Below are 18198 nucleotides of genomic sequence, written 5' to 3'. Positions count from 1 at the left end.
AAGTGCCACTTGTGTCTGGATAGTGGAAAAGGCACCCTGGAAATTACAGTGCAGAGTTTTCCATTGCGGACTTTCTGCCTCAACTATACCTATATGGAAAACTGTTTCCGTAGGTATAATTACAATGCTGTGATTTACAAAAATGCGACCACTTTTAAAATCGCAGCATTTCATTGCTGATTTCTTTCTGCAATGTGTGGATGGGATTAGTGAGAATCCCATCCACCTTGCAGGTAATGTAAAATTCTGCCATGGCTAAAATGCTGCATTATTTGATATACACTCACCGGCCACTTTATTAGGTACACCATGCTAGTAACGGGTTGGACCCCCTTTTGCCTTCAGAACTGCCTCAATTCTTCGTGGCATAGATTCAACAAGGTGCTGGAAGCATTCCTCAGAGATTTTGGTCCATATTGACATGATGGCATCACACAGTTGCCGCAGATTTGTCGGCTGCACATCCATGATGCGAATCTCCCTTTCCACCACATCCCAAAGATGCTCTATTGGATTGAGATCTGGTGACTGTGGAGGCCATTGGAGTACAGTGAACTCGTTGTCATGTTCAAGAAACCAGTCTGAGATGATTCCAGCTTTATGACATGGCGCATTATCCTGCTGAAAGTAGCCATCAGATGTTGGGTACATTGTGGTCATAAAGGGATGGACATGGTCAGCAACAATACTCAGGTAGGCTTTGGCGTTGTTGCAACGATGCTCAATTGGTACCAAGGGGCCCAAAGAGTGCCAAGAAAATATTCCCCACACCATGACACCACCACCACCAGCCTGAACCGTTGATACAAGGCAGGATGGATCCATGCTTTCATGTTGTTGACGCCAAATTCTGACCCTACCATCCGAATGTCGCAGCAGAAATCGAGACTCATCAGACCAGGCAACGTTTTTCCAATCTTCAATTGTCCAATTTCGATGAGCTTGTGCAAATTGTAGCCTCAGTTTCCTGTTCTTAGCTGAAAGGAGTGGCACCCGGTGTGGTCTTCTGCTGCTGTAGCCCATCTGCCTCAAAGTTCGACGTACTGTGCATTCAGAGATGCTCTTCTGGCTACCTTGGTTGTAACGGGTGGCTATTTGAGTCACTGTTGCCTTTCTATCAGCTCGAACCAGTCTGGCCATTCTCCTCTGACCTCTGGCATCAACAACGCATTTCCGCCCACAGAACTGCCGCTCACTGGATGTTTTTTCTTTTTCGGACCATTCTCTGTAAACCCTAGAGATGGTTGTGCGTGAAAATCCCAGTAGATCAGCAGTTTCTGAAATACTCAGACCAGCCCTTCTGGCACCAACAACCATGCCACGTTCAAAGGCACTCAAATCACCTTTCTTCCCCATACTGATGCTCGGTTTGAACTGCAGGAGATTGTCTTGACCATGTCTACATGCCTAAATGCACTGAGTTGCAGTGTTAACGAGCAGTTGGACAGGTGTACCTAATAAAGTGGCCGGTGAGTGTAGGGCTCCAGCCTAATGTTGATTTGTCTGGGCTGTCCAAAGCATGTTCGCCATGTGTGTATGCCTTGATGTAAACATTGCTCCAAAAAGCTAGGTTAGAACGACCTAGATGGTGGGAAGCTTATCACAGTTTTCTCAGTCCAGCACAGAGCCCCCTTTCAATGTCTGTAAACTAGGCAAAACCTCTGCGCATGGGTATAGTCTAGCAGTCAGATATCTCTCAGCAAAAAGTACAATGTCCAAAAGTAGCCTCTGAGAGCCTTTTTATATGACAGCAATGGAGGCATTTTTTAGGCCAACTTGTGAAACGACCCCGTGTCTAATCAGACATAACTGAGATATGTAAATGATTACAGGTTTCTGCCTGAGTGCATTATTTCTTATGCCTGTCTAGCGCTATGTTAATAACTTCCTACTGGATTAACAAGGTTTTAAGATTATTTCACTCTATTAACAAAGTTAGGTTAAATTAAGTACATGATATAAACCCGTCGAGTTGCATTATGTCAGCAGACAGCTACTGAGGTCTGGCTATCACTCCTATGCCATCTGCACGGACAAATAAAGATGTTAATGTCATCTCAGCTCAATATCATGCCAACCATCCTTGAAATGGCCAGACATATTCCCATTTTGTAACTCTACCATGATCTTACATTCTCCTACTGTATGATTAAACTGAGCACATGTCTTGTACAGTACAGTTAGAAATGGAGGCAGGCAAATTGACCATTTTTACTTAAAATAAAAAGAAAAAAACACCAGTATATTCACAGTATTTTGTTAACCATTGCTGCTCATGTCGGTTCCCTTACAGTGGAGTGACTATGGCTGTAAAAGTCTCCACAAAACTAATAGGTGGTCTCTCCTTAAGGAGTGACATTATCCTCATAATCTGGTCTCTCAGCCTCTCACTTCTACCAAGTCAGTTCTCTCTACGCTGCACTGATAAGGTCCAACCAGACAGAAACGGCCGCCTGTAGCTGAGAAACGGACTTGGTAAAAATCCCACATTATGCAGTAAAGGCTTCTGGGAAAGTCGGGCATGATGTTCAGGGTGCTTCCTATAGAGGGCAGCATAACAGAGACACTGTCTCCCTATTTACATCTTGGGAGACAGATTTGCATATTCCTCTCTTTGTGTAGTGGCACCATAAGAATTGCCCACTTTTGCACTGGTGTATTTTGTATGTCATTTATATGTGTGTCCATAAGTGTCATGTGATCGTGTGTATCTCAGTTTGGATATCAGTGAAAAACCTGCGATCAGTTGTTATGGAAACCTGGAGTAAAGCTGTGTGTATGTGAAAACACGTCAGTCACTTTAGTTGAACAAATCTGTTACTAAATATTCTTTGCTTTATATGGACCAATTCATATAACATTTGGGTTAAGTATCGCCCTAAACTGAAACAACATCCTCCTTTCCATTACATCCGCAAAACATCTGGTCCAATTCTCTTATTATTTGCACTTACTAGTATAGGCTTATAGAACATTGCTATTCTATTACACACATTATAAGAGCTAAGTACTGTAAATAATTGACTCGTGCCTTTTTAAAGAAATCTTTTCAAAAGTAACTATCAACAATATCAACATCCTGGCTGCCTCTAACTACCAGAAAAAACTTACAGTACTTTTTCTTCCCTCTAAAATCAATAGCACACAATCAGACACACAATTGCCACTGTGCAACAGTCAGCTAGTCTAGAACCCAAGTGACCATTGGTAGTCCCACAAGCCTTCTGCCCAACTTGTCTTGTAACCAGGGTCGGACTGGCCCGCCGGAGCACCAGGGAATCCCCCGGTGGGCCCCCGAGCCTGACTATTAGTTTTAGCTAAATGCACTTGTCAGGGGCCCGATCGGGATCTTCAGGGGCCCGATCGGGATCCTGACCGTGCCAAAATGGGCCCCTGTAGCAATCAGTGCGAGTGTGCGTCTCTGCTCCCTGCACTGTACACTGCCGTCACTAGCAGGAGCTGTGCTGCCCCTCCCCCACACAGATCGGAGTGTGCAGGGGGAAGTCTGCCGGCTGCTGTAAATGAAGAGCTTTCACCACAGCCAGACAGGACAGATAGGACACAGCCAAATGTAAGTACATTTTTTGAGTAAAATATGTATATTTAATGTGTGTATATTTGTGTAAAGTGCTGATATACTGTGTGAGTCCTGTATATTTGTAGATAGGTGTGTGTGTGTGTGTGTGTGTGTGTGTAAATGTATGTTATATGTATTAGGCCTGGTTCACATCTTCCCTTTTCGGGAAGTCCACTGTGGGGAATAATACAGTGTGCAGGGTACACTAATGGAGATAAAACTGTGTGCAGGGGCCACTATGGGACATAATACTGTGTGCAGGGGCTACTATGGTACATAATACTGTGTGCAGGGGCCACTATGGGGAATACTACTGTGTGCAGGGGCCACTGTGGGGGATAATACTGTGTGCAAGGGCCACTATGGGACATAATACTGTATGCAGGGGACACTAATGGAGATAATACTGTGTGCAGGGGCCACTATGGGGCATAATACTGTGTGCAGGGGCCACTATGGGACATAATACTGTGTGCAGGGGCCACTATGGGGAATACTACTGTGTGCAGGGGCCACTGTGGGGGATAATACTGTGTGCAAGGGCCACTATGGGGCATAATACTGTGTGCAGGGGACACTAATGGAGATAATACTGTGTGCAGGGGCCACTATGGGACATAATACTGTGTGCAGGGGCCACTATGGGACATAATACTGTATGCAGGGGACACTAATGGGGATAATACTGTGTGCAGGGGCCACTATAGGGCATAATACTGTGTGGAGGGGCCACTATGGGGGATAATACTGTGTGCAGGGGGCCACTGTGGGGTATAATACTGTGTACAGGGGCCACTGTGGGGTATAATACTGTGTGCAGGGGCCACTATGGGACATAATACTGTGTGCAGGGGCCACTATGGGGTATAATACTGTGTGCAGGGGCCACTATGGGACATAATACTGTGTGCAGGGGCCACTATGGGGGATAATACTGTGTGCAGGGGGCCACTGTGGGGTATAATACTGTGTGCAGGGGCCACTATGGGACATAATACTGTATGCAGGGGACACTAATGGGGATAATACTGTGTGCAGGGGCCACTATGGGGCATAATACTGTGTGGAGGGACCACTATGGGACATAATACTGTGTGCAGGGGGCCACTGTGGGGTATAATACTGTGTACAGGGGCCACTATGGGACATAATACTGTGTGCAGGGGCCACTATGGGACATAATACTGTGTGCAGGGGCCACTGTGGGGTATAATACTGTGTGCAGGGGCCACTATGGGGCATAATACTGTGTGCAGGGGCCACTATGGGGCATAATACTGTGTGCAGGGGCCACTATGGGACATAATACTGTGTGCAGGGGCCACTATGGGACATAATACTGTGTGCAGGGGCCACTGTGGGGTATAATACTGTGTGCAGGGGCCACTATGGGACATAATACTGTGTGCAGGGGCCACTGTGGGACATAATACTGTGTGCAGGGGCCACTGTGGGGTATAATACTGTGTGCAGGGGCCACTATGGGGCATAATACTGTGTGCAGGGGCCATTCTGTGGGATAAGTACATTTTTGGGGTAAAATATGTATATTTAATGTGTGTATATTTGTGTAAAGTGTCTGATATACTGTGTGAGTCCTGTATATTTGTAGAATGGTGTGTGTGTGTGTATGTATATGAAGGTATGTGTGTAAATGTATGTTATATGTATTAGGCCCGATTCACATTTTCACTTTTCGGGAAGTCCACTGTGATGCATAATACTGTGTGCAGGGGCCACTATGGCGCATAATACTGTGTGCAGGGGCCACTGTGGGGTATAATACTGTGTGCAGGGGCCACTATGGCGCATAATACTGTGTGCAGGGGCCACTGTGGGGTATAATACTGTGTGCAGGGGCCACTGAGGGACATAATACTGTGTGCAGGGGCTACTATGGCGCATAATACTGTGTGCAGGGGCCACTGTGGGGTATAATACTGTGTACAGAGGCCACTGAGGGACATAATACTGTGTGCAGGGGCTACTATGGCGCATAATACTGTGTACAGAGGCCACTGAGGGACATAATACTGTGTGCAGGGGCTACTATGGCGCATAATACTGTGTACAGAGGCCACTGAGGGACATAATACTGTGTGCAGGGGCCACTATGGGGCATAATACTGTGTGCAGGGGCCACTATGGGGCATAATACTGTGTGCAGGGGCCACTATGGCGCATAATACTGTGTGCAGGGGCTGCTCTGGGGGATAATACTGTGTGCAGGGGCCACTATGGGGCATAATACTGTGTACAGGGGCCACTATGGGGGATAATACTGTGTGCAGGGGCCACTAAGGATTAGGCCCTACTGAGCAAAACACAGTTAACACTAGGTTCAGACCAGCGTCTGGTCTCCATTCTGAGGTTTCCATCTTCTGCATGTAGAAGACGGAAACCTATCGGTTCGAGTCTGGCCGTGAGCGCCGGTGAGTGTTTTATGCTCTCTGCGGCAAAACCGTTTTTTTTTTTAAACCAGACACAAAGTCCTGCATGTCCGACTCTGTGTCTGGTTAAAAAAAAAAACGTTTTGCCGCGGTGAGCACAAAACGCTCACAGGAGCTTACGGACACACACTTCATTTGAATGGGTTTGAAAAATGCCTGCAGGGCGGAGACCCCGGGCGCAGATGTGAACGAGCCCTTAAAAACATTTTCTATTTTTTTAAGCACACTGCCGATCGGAGTGTGCAGGGGGAAGTCTGCCTGTCCCAGTGTCTCCCAGTGCGGTCCAGTCTGGCATGTAACTAGCAGCAGAATTGCAGGACCGGAGCACTGGGAACAGATGATTGGGGTTTTTTTTATGTGTACTTTGTTTTTCACCTCCCAGAACTAATTATAAACCAAAAAAAATAAATTATGCTGGACGACCTCTTTAAAGTGTGGGGCATTTGGGGGGAAAATTAAAGGGGTTGTCCAGGCATAATTTTCTATGGTTTATCGTCAGAATAGTGTGGTGTGCAGTATATTGAGATGGTAAAGAGGAGCTCTCACCTCCTGGGGCAGGTGCGGTTTAATACACCGCTAGAGAGCTGACAGTGTGATGATTTCAGCGCACTTTCAGCTTTCCCATTCTGTGCCCCCGGAGAGGAGCTATCAGTCCGTAGCTCTTCACTGTCAGAAAGGCGTTTCAGACAGTCAGTCCGGAACGCTCCTTCCTCACAGCAGCGCCTATAGCCCTGTACTGTGAGAGCTCTATAGGCGCTCAGCGTCATCGCTGGCTGGTAAGCAACGACCCCTCTCATAGTACAGCGCTATAGACGCTACCGTGAGGAAGGGCGTTCCGGACTGACTGTCATAACGCCCTTCTGACGATGAAGATCTACGGTACCGGCACAGAACGTGAAAGCCAATAGTACACTGAATTCAGCGCACTGTTGGCTTTCTAGCGGTGTATTAAACCTCATGTGCCCCAGATCGTGAAAGGTCTTCTTTAAGGATTAGGCGCAACAGCAAGATGCAACTAAAAAAACATTGTGGGAAAAAATTGCAGTGAATCCCAATATATTTTTTTCCACGGTGTTTTTCATTGAGCTTTTGTCCCCAGCACTCCGTTGTCCCCGCCTGTGTCTGTTAGATACAGGATTTCCAGAAATGAGACCTAATTGGTTTCAGAGGTGCAGGACTCCCAGCATGGGTGCATCGGCGCGAGACTGAATGGACACTGGCAGCGGACAACGGAACAACAGGAACAGGTGAAGGTGCTTTTTATTTATTTTTTTATTTTACACCTCCCTCCCAGCACATGGGTCGCTCCAATTCCTGGACAAATCTTTAAAGGGTTTATCCATCTTTGTAATATTGATGATCTGTCCTTGGGATAGACCGGGGGTAGGGAACCTTCGGCTCTCCAGCTGCTGTGACACTACAACTCCCAGCATGCTCCATTCACTTCCATGGGAGTTCCCAGAACAGCAGAGCCAGTATGCATGCTGGGAGTTGTAGTTTTGCAACAGCTGGAGAGCCGTACGTGCCTTACCCCTGGGATAGACCATCAATATTACATCTGTGATGACACAACAGCCAGGACCTCTGCAGATCAGCTGTTCCAGGACAGCGCGGCTATAGGTAATGGTAACATTTCTAGGAGCCACGCTGTTCACTTTCCATACAGTATGTAGCAATAGGTTTAGGTAGTGCAGTGTTGCACATTGTATGGCGGGTGAGCAGCATGGCTCCTGATATGTTATTACCTTCAACCGCCCTGTCTTGGTATCACTGGTTTGCAGGGATCCTGATGGTGGGCCCCTAGAAATAATTCCACTGGTGGGCCCTAGACACCCCAGTCCGACACTGCTTGTAACAATGGACTAATAGTATTGATTGCACTAGAAGAATCAAGAACATTATCCCAATCACATTGGGATTACTGTATCATCTATGCTAATACCTCTTTGTTTGCAAATTGAATGGATCATTCTGATTATAAACCAATGGCTTAAGTTAAAAATTATTTCCAATATTGCTCTTCAACATTGCTTCATTATGTTGAAGAGCAATAGGTCAACAATTTTAGTAGGAACTTTTGGCACTGAGACATGACTTCCATAATATAGGCACCTCCTGTGCCTACGATTAAAAAGTGATGTCAACACTCTGCTTAACTCATCACAGCAGAATTTCAAGAGTTTTGGGCTAAGGCCATCAAGCCCTGCTGACCTTTTACTATTAAGCTTCCTCGGATGAACCTTTACCTCATCACCTCAGTATATCGATCGGCTGATAGTGGATGACAGATCACTTGAAGCAACATGTAGCAGAAGAAATATGGAAGCCGCTAGCCTAATAAACTAAATATGATATATGCAGGCATCTGCCAGACCAACAGTAATCTATTTTTACTGTAGAGGTTGAGAGAATTAATAGTTTGGCTTTTAATTCAACACCCACTTGTCGTATGTCACTTAGAGGAGATGGTATTTATCTCCTCAACTACAATCATATACTGTATAACTATAATCAGAAACTGCTACTGGATGGTTTAATCACTCAATGTCAGGACCCCGCTGTGATGTTGTTATATGTTCTGTACAGTGGCGTAACTAGGAATGGCGGAGCCCCGTGGCGAACTTTTGACATGGGGCCCCCCCGACACTGAAGATCTCGACCGAGTCCCTCCTACGCATTCCTGCGCGCTCTATTATGACCAATAGTGGCCCCTGCACACAGTATTATGTCCCATAGTGGCCCCTGCACACAGTATTATGTCCCATAGAGGTCCCTGCACACCGTATTATACCCAATAGTGGCCCCTGAACACAGTATTATGTCCCATAGTGGTCCCTACAGGACTAAATAATGTCACGTCACCCGCTGACCGCTATACCAAGATCATTTGTGGATAAAAAATCTGGTCATGTGCATTACAATTTAGTAAGTCCATGTGCCTCATATTAATAGCAGTTAACCCCATCATGTCCCTCACATTAACCCCTGTGTGCCTCACATAAGAGTTACTGATATGTGAGAGACATGGAGGTAATAATAAAGTATCTTCATTACTATTACCCCCATATGTCTCACATATTAGTAATTCTTATGGTGAGGCACACAGGGGTTAATGTGAGGGACATGATAAGGGTTAACTGCTATTAATGTGAGGCACATGGAGTTACTAAAAAGAAAGTAATCACCCCAAATGCCTGATATTAATAAGTATAGTAACCCCAGTATGTACCTGTATAGCTTTAGTTTCATTTTCCTGGAGCAGCTTCTTCTTCTTCTCTTGTGTGCAGCTCGGCAGAGATAAGCCCCGCCTCCTGGGCTCTCCTCAGCCCTCTCATTGGTGGGCAGAGGACAGCCAGAGAAAGGGAGGGGGAGGGAAGAGAGAAAGCATCCTGTCCCTGATTTACCTTCCTAACCAGTCCTGACCATCTGTCTGTGCATTTATTGTCTGGGGAATGGGGGCTCTCAACTAGGCGTCAGCACCCCTGTTTGACTTCATGGTCTGCCCAAAATGTTCCCAAAATGTTTTGTAAATACAAAAAAAAAATTAATTAAAACATAACATACATATTGAGTATTACTGCATCCATAATTACCTGAGCAATACAACTGTAATGTAATTTTCCACAATCTGTGAACAGCATAAAATAAGAACATTTTTTTTTTTTTTTACCAGAATTGCCACTTTTTTGTCAGCTGGCCACTGAAAAAAAATATTAGAACTATAGAAAAAACAATTAAAGTACTTTATATTTCACAAGTATTTATATTCCCCAAAATGCCATCAATAAAAACATCATGTCTTCCTGCAAAAATAAGCCCTCATGCATTTATGTTTGTAAAAACAAAAAAGGTTACTAGAAAGGAATTTTACTTTGCAAAAGTTGTGAAACAAATTACAAACATTGATTTAAAGTATACAAATTGTTACCGATGTAATCATATAGACCCAGTGAAGAGATATAGCAAGTTATTCAAGCCATTACCAAAATCACAAAATAGTACTATTAAACTTTACAATTTGTCGTGCAAAAAAACAAGTCCTCACACTTTTTGCAAGAAATTAAAAAGTTATATCTCTTGGTATGTGAAAACGGAAGAATAGAAAAAAGGTTTGGTCACTAAGGGGTTAAAGGTCATATGAATACAATTTACTGCCAAGTTGTAAAATATACTCAACATTTTTATTTCCATGTAGGGTCCAGGAAAAGCTGGGACTGACTTTGCACTTGATTGTGGTTCAGGAATCGGAAGAGTGAGCAAACATGTCCTCTTACATTTTTTTAATAATATTGAGCTGGTGGATATGACAGAGCCCTTTTTAGAGGAAGCCCAAAACTATTTAGAAGAGGTAGCTGATCGGGTGGAAACTCTATATTGCTACTGTCTGCAAGACTTCACACCACCTGCTAGGAAGTATGATGTAATCTGGATGCAGTGGGTGTCAGGTTGGTACAAACTCTATATACAATATAATGGATATAAAGTGGTTTAATCTTTTCACACTTGTTTCAGACCTTCAAATAAAATTAAAGGGGCTATCCAGGGTGGAGAACCTCTGAAGATTTGTTTAGTTTCGTGTTTAAGTGGTTTGGTTCTAATATACTTAGGTTTGTTATTTTGAAGAAAAATTGTATCAATGTGACTGGTTGAAAAGTGGAGAAGAAGTAGCCTTCAAATGAAAACAACACCAAAAACGGTCCCTTTGTGGGGAGTAAATGCACATCCAGCATTGGACTGATGTGCATAGGGACCCACCAGAGGAAATGGTTAACTTCCTGTTAATAGCCTACATCACAGCTCCTTTATTTAAAGGGGTTGTCCACTTTCAGACCAATATTGACAAACAAATGTACAATAAAGAGATGTACAATTTTCCAGTATACTTTCTGTATCAACTCCTCACGGTTTTCTAGATTTCAGCTTGCTGTCATTCATTCTGTTACTTCCTGAGGACACAGGTGCCACAGGTGCCACTTGTTACAGTCACAGCACAATATTCAGACAGCTGCCTGGTAATCCGCTGTACACCTGTGTGTACATCACATGACAATGGACCGTAAATCACATGACCATGGTCATAGTTTTATCCTCTAGAAGTAACAGAACGAATGACAGCAAGCCAAAATTTTGAAAACTGCGAAGAATTGATACAGAAAGTATATTGGAAAATTTTATAACTTTTTATTGTACATTTATTTGTAAATATTGGTCTGAAAGTGGCCAACCCCTTTAAATCTTGCATATGTGCTGACTACCTGCCAACCAGTACAATACATTACTGAGTATTTTCCCTATATTGTCATCCTCTTTAGTACTGTGCATGCCCCAATAGCTCCATAGCCAATTCATGCACAGTACTGAATGAGAAATGATACGGTCATGGAGCACTTCACACATGCGCAAGATTATAGTGAGGGACCTGTGATGCAGGCGTAGCACAGGGATACATCACAACTTTTGGGGTCCAATACAGCAAAATTTTGTTTAAAAATGTTTTTTTTTTTTTAAATGATAGAATTCCTTTAAAGGGATACTATCTTTCAAAGATATTTTTTTCTAACTAACACGTCGGAATAGCCTTAAGAAAGAAGCATAAGAAAAATGGCCACTTACACAGTATTGGAAGTGGCCATTTTCTCGTGGCCGGCAGGCATACGCAGTCAGCTTGCCCTAGGCCCGAGGCCTAGAAGTTAGAAGCTACCGCCAGAAGAAGATGCAGTGAAGACCTCGTTCCAGAAGTAAATGGAGGCGGCTCTGGAGAGTTCTCTCGCAGCATTGGGGCCGCCCCCCAGTGCTGTTTGAGTGCTGGGGCCCGCCCCCGGTGCTGCGAGAGAACTCATTTACATACCGAGAAAAAACGGAATTTCAAGCAAATGGCGGCGTGGAGAAGACCACAAAAGGTAGGAGACAAGTAGCCTTCTTAAGGCTATTCCGACATGTTAGTTAGAAAAAAATGTTTTTGAAAGAAAGGATCCCTTTAAGCCTTTAGTTACGCTACTGGAGACTGCTCAGTGTTCTTTTGGACATTTAATAGTGTCTTTGCATTTGCTAGTGGGGAGGAATGTCATTACTCCAATAGATATAATACATGAGACCCTATTGGAATATTGACAACCCTCGTAATCTGGCTACATTGTATCCTTCTCACTGACGCTGATACATTGTAACAGAATGATATAGTTCATATATTACCTATTTTAAATTATATTAGTAAAAGATACATTTTAGCACTCCTTTATTCAGTGATATTCTCTTCTTTTAAAGCTAGGTTCACGCTAGTGCTCATTCCCTATTCCATTTGAAAAATGCGGAAAGTCCTGCAAGCAGACCCCATTATTAATCTTTATAAGCGGACACGGTTTCTGTTTTTCAGGTCCCCAAACGGACCTGAAGAACGGAATCCCGAACGGTGTTATGTACCTACTGTTAGATGCTCTCCCTGTAGGGGGGGCTTATTCACTATAAACTAACTTTAGTGAAATGCTGCTCATTAATGTGTTTCTTCTGTATCTTTTTTTTTTCTTTAAAGTTCACTTGACAGACAAGGATCTCGCACAGTTCCTGCTACGCTGCAAAAATGGTTTAAAAGAAAATGGAATTATCATCCTGAAAGATAATGTAGGAAGGGAAGGTTGCAGAATCGATCCCATGGACAGCAGTATTATCAGAGACATTCATATATTAAAGGGCATTATTGAGAAGACTGGAATGTCAGTCATTGCAGAGGAAAGACAACAAGGTTTTCCAGAGCAGTGTGTTCCTATTTGGATGCTTGCAATACAGTAGACATGTTCTCTTCCTTATTCATAGAGCTTCATAGTAGCAATTTGTTCGGCAGAAATAGAAAACATCTGTTTACTGATATTACAGGAGTATAAAAATAAGATAACGGTTAGAACATGCTGTGTGACCCTAAACGACACTATGTACGGTATAATAACACTATAAATTACTGTATCATTAATTAGTCTTCATTTGTATATTCAAGGCCCACACTGGATTGAATGATATTCACTTCCCAATTGGGAGAATAATTAAGTATTTATGAATCTGCTGCTTCTAAATATAACCTATAATGTTAATGATCTCATTCAGTGACAACAAACAAATATTTTGGAATTGAAATACAGTAAATGAAACGCCCTTAACCCTTTCAACTTACTACAATATTTTTTTTTTTATTTGGTCCTTGAACGTGAGTCAGAATTATGTTGTGTTTACTTAAAAGGAAGAAAACATATTTTTTACTTTGTTATAAATCCATCTGCTATTGTGCAGGGAAAACTGTAATATTCTAATGTAATGAAAAGTAACAGTAACAATAAGTTCCATACAGAGTAAAAGCAGTAGTAAAATGGTTGACAATGGCAAAAATATGTAAATCATGCACTATAGGGGCAAAAATATTAATACACCTACAGATTTCAACTACAGAAGGTTTTATGACATCCCATTTTAAATCCATGGACTTTAGGCCTTCCCACATCTGCGTTTAGGTAGTCCACTTGGGGACTCCCCGAACGGAAACCTATCTGCATAAAAAAGCAGTAACCTAAGGAAACCCACAGACCCCATAGACTAGAATGGGGTCTGTGTGGTTTCCACGCGAAAATGCGGAGAGAAAAGTGCTGCTTGCAGGACTTTCTCTCCACATCTTTAATGTAGATAGACAAACAGAATGGCCCCAACGCAGATGCGGAACGGGCCTTAGTATGCCAAGCTCACGCTACCATGTCTAAAAGACTCTTGCTTTGTGCACTGGAGCACATTAATGCTGGAACAGACAAAGGTTTCCTACAAAGTTGGAAGCAACTGTTGCACTATGTGTCTCAGCACTCTATAACTTCACATAGATAGTCTGCCACTTCTAGGCTGGGTTGCTGTGGTTCCTAAACTCTTAGATCACAGTTGATCATGGAATATCTAAGAATGAAGACATTTCATGAAATGTTTGCAATGGTGGCATTACAGGACCATGCTTGAATTCAGTGACCCATTCTTTCATCAGTCTTTGTGACGACAGACTGCATGGCTAGGTTCTTGATTTTATATAGCAGTGGCAATGGTAAACGCCTAAATTCGCCTAAGTTCGCCTAAACGCCTAAATCCAATGATTAAGAGGTATGACCCAATACTTTTGTCCATATAGGGTATAAACAATAAATAGCTTAACAACGGTAAACACAATGCAAAAATAATTTCACACTAAGCATTTTTAATTTTATTGCTAAGTAATTTTTTATAAGGTGAATTGCATAGGAGTGTTGGACATGACTGGGAGAAGTTTATTAATGTGTTTTTTTTTAACTATATTAGGACTTTTATTTATTTATTTTTTATTTATATTTTTTTATCTTGGAGGAACATTATTACTACTATAATGTTTGCATCAGACATATGAATGGTGTCAACGGTTTTCGTGGACGCCATACATACTCATTTATTTCAATGTGCTTATTTAGACATCAGTATTTTTTTGCAAAATTTTTCGTATTTTTCGGACTATAAGACGCACTTTTTTTCCCCAAAATTTGGGGGGAAAAGAAGGGTGCGTCTTATAGGCCGAATGTGGCGCCTGGCATCCGCTGTAATAGAGAGGCGGAAGCCGGCAAGTGATAGACGCCATTACAGGTGCCGGGGCCTGCGACATCGCTGCGCTCCTCTGCCCTGCATGAAGCCAGCAGCAGCTCCTCCGTCCCCCCGCTGCTGGCTTCATGCAGGGCAGAGGATTGTAGCGATGTCTCAGGCCCCGGCGTCTATCCCTCCCCGGCATCCGCCTCTCTAGTACAGCGGATGCCGGGTATGCAGTCTGTATAAGCGGCCTCTTCTCCCCCGGGGCCGGTCCCCACCGGCCCCGTACCTGTAAAGTTGCAGGCCGGCTCCTGCGCGGCGGTATCGCAGGAGCCGACCTGTTCGGGTGACAGCCGGAGGCCTACTGAGGCTCCCAGGCCTGTCACTGCTATATTAGTATTGTGGCTGGGTCTATGACCAGCCGTAATACTAATACACAGAATGTCCCATAGACGGCAATACAGTTGTATTGCCGTCTATGGGACTTGCAATCAAGTGACCGCAGGTTCAAGCCCCGGGGGGGGGGGGAATAAAATAGTTTTTAAAAAAAAAAAAAAAAAAAAAAAAAGCTTTAAAAATATGAAATAAATAAAAGTTATAAATCACCTCCTGTCCCTAGAATATATATATATATAAAAGTAGAAAATCATATATAATAAACCACCGGGTTTTTTTTTCAATAAAAGGTGATCTAAGCAATATATGGTCCCCAAAATGGTATAACTAAAAAGTACTTCTGGCCCCGCAAAAAAAAAACACTCTATGCATCCCCGTACAGCTGCAGGATCACCTGTCAATGTGGCCTTGCAGCTGTTGCAAAACTACAACTCCCATATATTAAATATTTTACCAGTTTTTGCTTCAAAATTTTTTTTCCCTATTTTCCTCCTCTAAAACCTGGGTGCGTCTTATAGTCCGAAAAATACGGTATGTAGTTTTGAAACTATACACTTTCACTGTAACTAGAGCTTCCATATCAAGTCCAGTGATAGGTCATGTCAGCCCTGATGTGACGGTCAGCAAAATCAGAGCTGTGCTTGACTAGTTAGACAAAGGCCTCATGTTGCAGAATAGCTGCTTTTTGTTGCTGACTTTGCTGAAATCTAAGGGTAAGTTCACATGGGGTTTTTTGGGAAGATACGGCCTCAAACTCCTGACCAAAAGACAGCTCCCATTGAAATCAATGGGAGCTGGTCAGGTCTTTTTTCCTGGTCTTTTTTCTGGCTTCCGGAAAAAGAAGCGAGATGCTCATTCTTCAGGCGTTTCTCCTTGCAATTCGGCCTGGAGGCATTCTCTTCTCCGGACTTGGCCCATTCATTGGGCCTAATCCGAAGCAGAGTGCGCGGCTGGATGCAAGTGCAGTGCACCGGCTTTCAGTCGCGGCTACCCGGTTTTTAGTCCAGAACCTCAGGCGGTATCCGCCTGAGGTTCCGGACCAAAAAAACTCAGTCTGAACTTACCCTAAAGGAAGCTCTTATACGACTCCCTTCTGTTCAACCCATATTTTAAAACAGCTGAAAAATCTTTTCTGCAACATGTGTTCTTAGCTTAAGACTCTCTACCAATGAACAGTTGATCACTGGCATATGTAAAGGTGCCTGTAAAGACCTAATGCTCATTGGTTGAGTAATCACATTTTTTATGCGGCACCATAAAGACTCATTTACATAGGCAAATATATCGCTGGATAAGTGTCAGTTATTGATACATCAAGTTGAATGGCAGTCGTCTATATTTGCTTTTTACTATGACTTATGCAAACTGCATGGGGTGTAACAATCACGACTGCACTTGTTCCTCTCTCATACAGTTTCACTGATGGTTGAAAACACATCCCTGTTTACACAGGGCAATATTAATATGTTAAGCATCTTTTATACTGTATAAAAGATGTGCTCAGCCAATGAATTAGCATTTGCTCATTTGTCAGCAGAATTTGGCCTCCTGCACAAGACCATAAATACCATCCACAAATACTGATCCACAAAAAAGATGTCAGTATGCCAAACACAGATCCGCAAAAAGACTTGTATGATCCCCTACACTTGTTTGGCAGGAAAAAATTTGGTGTGTATCTGGGCCCATAGAGATGCATGTGTTCGCACTATAATCCACAATTATGGATCCGCATTTGCGCATTAAAAGTGTGGTTGTGTGCATGTGGGGTACTACACAGACCAAATATTCTATGTTCCTAAAAAAAACAAAAAAAAAACAAAACAACAACTTAGTATAAGCACAAAAAATCTTTTTGGTTCATACTATCCTGTCCCTTATAAATGGAGCTAAATAAGTAGTGATCTACATTCTGTATTGTTGACCTGCACTTGCTAAATGCTGATTCTGAGCCTATGTTAATAAGCCCTTATTCTCACAAGGAAGTAAAGTGAGCTGTGTACTCTATTATAAGATGCTACCATTGTGCTTCACCAGTATTCCGCTTTCAGGTATCATGGGGTCTGAGGACCCAAACACAACAAAGGCTGGGGGAAGTTGTATGTGGTGAAAATCAAGGCAGGTGGTAAAAGTTGCACTTTAGGGCATGTGGATTTTAACTGTATTTGAAAATTGACACATTGTAAAGCAGGATTACTGTAGGTGGATGGCTGGATTAATGTAATAATTTTGCCTTTTATAGCTGTGGAATAACTTGCTTGTATTTGAATACATTCTAAGGAGGGTACCTGAAAACTGGTGAAAACTGGAAACATGGTGAAGCGCATAGGTAGCAACTTTTCATTATTGACTTTTAGAGAGGTATAATTCTCTTTTGCTATACCCAGTGGCATTTAAAGATATACAGCCTATGGTATATCTATACAGGGTATTCACTATAATTGATCCCTTTCTCATGCATGCAGGACTTTTTCATCCATTAAAATGACGGATGCTGGAATAGAAGCCCAACAGACTCCATTATAGATAAAGGGATCTTTTTGGGCTGTGTTGGTGTCCTTCATTTTGAACATCAGTTTGACATGTAATTTTAAATGGCACAGTTCTGTGGAGATATAATATTCTTTTTAACTTGCATTATGAGAGCTACATGAAGAAAATCTACAATTCAATCATTTATGAGTTGTTTTTCCCAACATTTAGGCTGAGGCCACACATTGCGGAAATGCAGCTGTTTTTGTTGCAGATTTTGCTGCGTTTTTTTGAGCCAAAACCAGGAGTGGATTGAGCAGAAGGGAGAAATATAAGCACTTCCTATATATTTCCCATTCCTTCTGTATCCATTCTTGGCTTTGGCTCAAAAAAACGCAGCAACAAAAAAAGCTGCGTTTCTGCATCGTGGGGCCTCTGAAATAAAAATGACATTGTAACTTTTTTTCGGTATTTCACTACGATTATGGTAATTTACATAGGTGCTCGGGGCACCATATTTTGAGATTCATGCAAAGGCCCCACATAGAAAAATGCAGCTAAAAAATGCTGTACAAACAATTGCATCACTTTTTTTCCTGCAATCTTTTTGCTGCAGATTTTCTTCCCTTATGAAACATAGAGAAAATGGCAGCATTTCCGCAGGTATAATTAACAAGCTGTGATTTTCAATAATCAGAATGTTTTTGAAAATGGAAGATTGTGTAGATAATC

At 42.7% G+C, this 18198-nt stretch overlaps 1 protein-coding gene across 1 annotated transcript in view; it reads left to right on the top strand.

The window, feature by feature from the left end:
* The window catches only part of NTMT2 (N-terminal Xaa-Pro-Lys N-methyltransferase 2), a 51604-nt gene extending 36095 nt beyond the window's left edge, over positions 1–15509 (top strand). The window contains exons 3-4 of the mRNA XM_075287753.1: positions 10223–10472; positions 12557–15509. Coding sequence (XP_075143854.1) covers positions 10223–10472; positions 12557–12813 — 507 coding nt within the window. The 3' untranslated portion in view covers positions 12814–15509. The remainder of the gene's footprint in view (positions 1–10222; positions 10473–12556) is intronic.
* Positions 15510–18198: the final 2689 nt, after the last annotated feature.

The sequence above is a fragment of the Leptodactylus fuscus genome, chromosome 9, assembly GCF_031893055.1.
Source record: "Leptodactylus fuscus isolate aLepFus1 chromosome 9, aLepFus1.hap2, whole genome shotgun sequence".
NCBI lineage: Eukaryota > Metazoa > Chordata > Amphibia > Anura > Leptodactylidae > Leptodactylus > Leptodactylus fuscus.
Note: the sequence above shows the minus strand (reverse complement) of the source record. Positions and strands in the feature narration are given on the sequence as shown.